The sequence below is a fragment of the Cebus imitator genome, unplaced genomic scaffold, assembly GCF_001604975.1.
Source record: "Cebus imitator isolate Cc_AM_T3 unplaced genomic scaffold, Cebus_imitator-1.0 Scaffold559, whole genome shotgun sequence".
NCBI classification, from domain to species: domain Eukaryota; kingdom Metazoa; phylum Chordata; class Mammalia; order Primates; family Cebidae; genus Cebus; species Cebus imitator.
Window position 1 is genome coordinate 1,193,875 of NW_016107874.1, and position 5,667 is coordinate 1,199,541.

At 33.8% G+C, this 5,667-nt stretch overlaps 1 protein-coding gene and 1 pseudogene across 3 annotated transcripts in view; both read right to left on the bottom strand.

Moving 5' to 3' along the window:
- The window catches only part of LEPR (leptin receptor), a 68,640-nt gene that overhangs the window by 49,930 nt on the left and 13,043 nt on the right, over nt 1-5,667 (bottom strand). For all 3 annotated transcript variants that reach the window (XM_017515789.2, XM_017515790.2, XM_017515791.2), the window contains exon 2: nt 930-1,259. In XM_017515789.2, the coding sequence (XP_017371278.1) occupies nt 930-1,259 (330 nt within the window). The remainder of the gene's footprint in view (nt 1-929; nt 1,260-5,667) is intronic.
- On the bottom strand, nt 17-130 carry LOC119469059 (annotated as a pseudogene).

Consider the following 5,667-nt stretch of genomic DNA (forward strand, 5'->3'; position numbering starts at 1 on the left):
TTTTTTTTTTTTTTAACATCAGGCAGGTAATGAGCCAACATCATAACAAGGTCTGAGGGAGGCACATCTCACACATTCTCACACATCTATGTGAAAACCCAGTCGTCATGCTTTTGAGGGAGGAAAAGATATTTCTGTGTTTTCATATTGGAGGTCTCTTTATGTGGATGAGTCAATTGACTCCATTCTTCCTACCTTTTCCAAAAGACTTGGAATAATTTTGTTGTTTGTATTTCTAGATGCAGGATTTTTAACTACACTAGCTACATTCTGTATGCATTATACTTAAACAATAAAAAGGCATTCTTTTCTTTTCTTTTTTTGTTTGTTTTTCCAACTTTTATTCTTAGTTGAGGGATGCATGGGCAGAATGTGCAGGTTAGTTAAATAGGTAAATGTGTGCCATAGCAGGTTGCTGCACAGATCATCACATTACCTAGGTGGTAAGCATACCATCCGTTAGCTATTGTTTCTGAAAAACCCAATTTTAAAATATATACTCTTTCCAAGACATTCCTTGCCTAAAGAAATATTATTATTCATGAATATTTTAAAATTTAACTAATTCAACAATATTATCAGTTATTTGATATTTTACCTATTTAACAAAAATAAGGTGTGTTTTTCTATTTCAAAGCAAATTTAGAAGACTACAAGAAATGTAGTACTTAAAAGTAAAATAGTTCCCTCATTAGATAAAAGTAAAATAGTTCCCTCATTAGATTTTTATGGGATACAAGATAATTTGGGAATTATTTATTAGTTTGGTCACATAACGGATCCTAATTTTATTATCAACATAAAAATACTAATGTATGTTAAAAATCACAGCCATAAGACATCTATTTCATATAGGTGTCAAAGAATTAAAACACATTGTTCAATACATTTAAAAAAATAGCTAATGCTTGGAACATTAAAATACTTACCTATTTGTTGAAAAACTAAAGAATTTACTGTTGAAAAAAATGTCTTTCCTTCAATGTTGTCTGCACATAAGGAGGAGTTTTTATCTTGCTCACTCCGAAAGCAACAGTGGAAAGTTGTTTTGGATAAGTTAGAAAAGTGGGTTCCACTTGAATTAAACTTAACTTCAACAGCTGTCTCATAAAGTCCATTCAAATCTGAAGTATTCTTTGAGAGTCCAGCAGGCAAATGGAAGTAGTCATAAGTTGTATTTGGTGGCATGCAAGACAACTTAAATCTCCAAGGAGTAATTGGATATGACAAGTTAGATGCAGTTATCACATAAATAAATTCTGTTAGGATATTAAAAAGACACATAGAAAACAGGTAATCATTTTGACTAGGACATGAATAGGAAGTATCTGAGATTAAACCAAATAGTGCTCAATAATTATTTAACTTTCTAAGTCCTCAATTAGTGCCTAATCAATAACTTTGTGCTTCCATTGTACAATGTGTTATATTCAAGAGGATGCATTCATTTATAGAAATAACTTCCCTTTCTGGCATCTCTTTTCTTTTTGGAAATTCATACTTCATGTTTTCTCTTTAATCTGACATCTTATATTTATGTTTTAATGAAAGGAAACAAACACTAAATATTTTATTTTTCTTTCCTAATACATATTATTCTAGCTTCCAATATAAATGACAAATATAATATCCAGTATAAATGATAAATATCTGGATGTGCAATTACATAGACAAACATTAAAGTACTATTTTAATATTTATTTAAGAAAGTAACATCAAAATATTAGCACTGCTTTTGCTGAGCACTTTTAGAAAGAATTTGTCTTCAACATGATGATAGCTTGATGATCTCCTGAATTTTTTAATGATTCACCAAATACAAAACATCATATAAGACATGCCCTTAGCATATTACACAAAAAATGATGCACAATAGACTTCTTGTGGGAAATGCTTACTGCTGATTATGACTTTTTAAACATAAAAGTTGAGAACAATTATATAATCCTGTACCAAAAAATCTACAAAAGTTAAACTTTTTTTTGGTGGTGGGGACAGAGTCTCACTCGTGCCACCCAGCCTGGAGTGCAGTGGTGCAATCTTGGCTCACTGCAACCTCTGCCTCCTGGGTTCAAGCGATTCTCCTGCCTCCGCCTCCTGAGTAGCTGGGATTACAGGTGCCCACCACCACACCAGCTTTTTACTTTTAGAAGAGACGGGGTTTCGCTATGTTGTCCAGGCTGGTCTCAAACTTCTGACCTCAGGTGATCCACCTGCCTTGGCCTCCCAAAGTGCTGGGATTACAGGTGTGAGCCACCATTCCTGGCCAAACTTATTTTTAAATAATTCTTTGAAAATAAAATAGTTCTCCATAAATTTTTTTCAATAAGTTACCCAAATGATGCAACAATTGTGTTGGCTTATACAGACACTAATGCAGAATAGGAATTCTGATAATCTTATATGGATTTGTATGAAATGAGAATTTTGAGTTATGGTAAATGTAATAATGTAAGGAAATAGAAGTAACCCTGATGTTCATCAGTAGGTGAATGGGTAAAATGTGGTACATCCAGACAATTAAATATTATCCAGTGATAAAAATAAACAAGATATCAAGTCATGAAAAGACATGGAGGTTCCAGCACTCTTCCAGAACTATGCATCCAACAAAGGGCTAATATCCCAAATTTAGAAGGAACTCAAACAATTCAACAAGAAGAAAACAAATAACCCCATTAAAAAGAAGGCAAAGGAAATGAGCAGACATTTCTCAAAAGAAGATATACAAGCAGCCAATAAACATGAAAAGTGCCCAATATCACTAATCATCAGAAAAATGCAAATTAAAACTACAATAAGACAATCTTATACTGGTAAGAATGGCCATTATTAAAAAGTCAGAAAATAATAGATGTTGGTGAGGATGCAAAGAAATGGAAAGGCTTACTCATTGTTGGTGAGAATGTAAATTAGTACAACCTCTATGGAAAACAAAGTGTAGATTTCTGAAAGAACTAAAAGTAGAACTATCATTCAATCCAGCAGTCCCACTACTAAGTACCTACTCAAAGGAAAAGAAATCGTTGTAACAAAAAGGCATATGTTTGTCACAGCGCTATTCACAATAGCAAAGTCATGGAATCAACCTAAGTGTCCCTCAAGGAATGACTGGATTAAAAACAAGTGTGGAATATTCACACACATAACCATGCAGGTACACACACACACACAGACACACACACACACACACACCATACCACACCATGGAATACTATGCAGCCATAAAAAAGAATGAAATCATATATTTTGCAACAACATGGATGGAGCTAGAGGCCATTATCCTAAGTGAAATAACTCAGAAACAGAAAATCAAATACCACATGTTCTCACTTATAAGTAGAAACTAAGCAATGGGTACACATGGACATACAGAGGGGAATAATAGACACTGGGGACTATTATGTGAGGGGTGAAAAATTACATATCGTCCCCAGTGTTCACTACTCAGGTGATGCACACACTACACAATATATCCACATAAGAAAACCATATTTTTAACCTCTGAATCTATAAAAATATAAATAAAAATTTAAAGAGAAAAAAAGACATGAAGGAAACATAAATGTATATTACTAGGTGAAAGAAACCAATATGAAAAGGCTACATACTATATTGTTCCAACTATGTGACATTACAACATTCTATAAAAGACACAACTATGGAAACAATAAAAAGATCATCTGAGCCCAGGAGTTAGGGAGAATGGAAGGATGAATAGGCAGGCCATAAAGGATGGGAAGGGCAGTGAAATTCTTCTGTATGACTCTACAGTGGCAGATAAAAGTCACTATACATACATTTGTCAACATTCACACATTATACAACAAAAGTGAACCGCAATGTAAATGATGGACTTTGAGTGATGATGTGTCAACGTAGGTTCATCAGTTGTGACAAGTGTACCACTCTGAGGGGGGAGAGTTGACAACAGAGGGGTATACATGTATGGAGTAGGAAGTCTATGGAAAAATCTCTGTACCTTTCTCTCAATTTTGGTGTAAACCTAAAACTCCTCTAAAAAATAAAGGCTATTTAAAAATGTAAGAAAATAAAAACATTTTAATCAATCCACAAATGTATTTTTTGTTACAAAAGCAATATCTGTGAAAATATTCAAATGATACATAAGTAATGACTATTAATAGTTTAGTTACTAAATATTTCTATAAATTAATATAAATATGTATAGATGCAAAAATTGAGGCCAAAGTGATTAATGTAACAAATATGACTATGGCCATATGAAGACAATTAGGTATCACAACATTACCAAAAATAATTCCGTATTACAATTATGTTCCTTTGGACTTCACCCCTTCTAACATGTTTCTAAAATCAGAGCACCTAAGAAAACAGAATAGTTTTTTGAGGGGAAGATACTTACAATACCAAGAATATGTAATATTACTAACTTACAGCATTATATAATCTAGGTCTACATGAAGGATTCAGTTGCTTGAAATAAATTAGCCTAAAGTCCTTACAGAAGTATTTAAATGTAAAATGTAATGATGAACTTCAAAAACCTAGCAACGGTTGATGCAGTTAAACTAAAAGATGAGTCTACTTTATCCACCTGCATCCTTTTCAAATGATATTTCTTTCCCTCAAAATGAATCCTAAACTGTAAAGAGGGTCTAGAATTTTCACCCAAAGGCATATCTTATTAGGTAACAATGTCCCAGGATTTCTTCTGATTCACAAACTTGATCAAACCAAAACCTTTCAGAAAGCCAATATAAAACACTAGAGTCTAACAAAAATTAGATTGAGAATTATAAAAGACAATGAATAGTTCCCTTAAATATATCTAATAAAAATAGAGAATATAAAAAAGAATGAGTTATTTCTCTTTGATAGTTCCTTGTGGCATAATTTTTTGGAAATCTGTAACAGTGGAGCTATCTGAGTTATTTTCTGGAAGTATACAGATGGCTGCAATGAGAAAGAAGTATGTACAACAGGGAAGACCTATAGGGCAGCTTAGAAGAGCCTCTTTAGATTGGAGTAGCCAAGGAGATGCTCAGAACCAGTTGACACACAGTTAACAGTTGCCAGATAAAGTTGCCACAACATAAGTTTTGTTAAAGAAAGCTAGATAAACAGTTGCCAAATCACATAAGTTTTGTTAAAGATAGCCTAACTTTGATTTCAAAAACTTGGAACGCAATCTAACTTAGATGATTTGGTTTAAGAAAATCAGAATGCCACCAGAATGTGGTAAGTAGCATATGAGAATGGTATGCTCAAACTTATTGGCAAGGTATCAGCCAGGCGCGGTGGCTCACGCCTGTAATCCCAGCTCTTTGGGAGGCCAAGGTGAGTGGATCACTTGATGACAGGAGTTGGAGACCAGCCTGGCATACATGGTGAAACCCTGTCTCTACCAAAACAAAATAAAACAAATATTAGCCAGGAAGGGTGGTATACACCTGTAGTCCCAGCTACTCGGGAGGCAGGAGAATCACTTGAGAATCACTTGAGGCAGAGGTTACATTAAGCTGAGATTGCAGCAATCCACTCCAGCATGGATGACAGAGTGAGATTCCATCTCAAAAAAAAAAGTTATTGGCAATGTATCACTAATTTTTCCCCCGTTTATTTAATTTATTGCATTTTAGGTTTTGGGGTACATGTGAAGAACATGCAAAATTGTTGCATAGG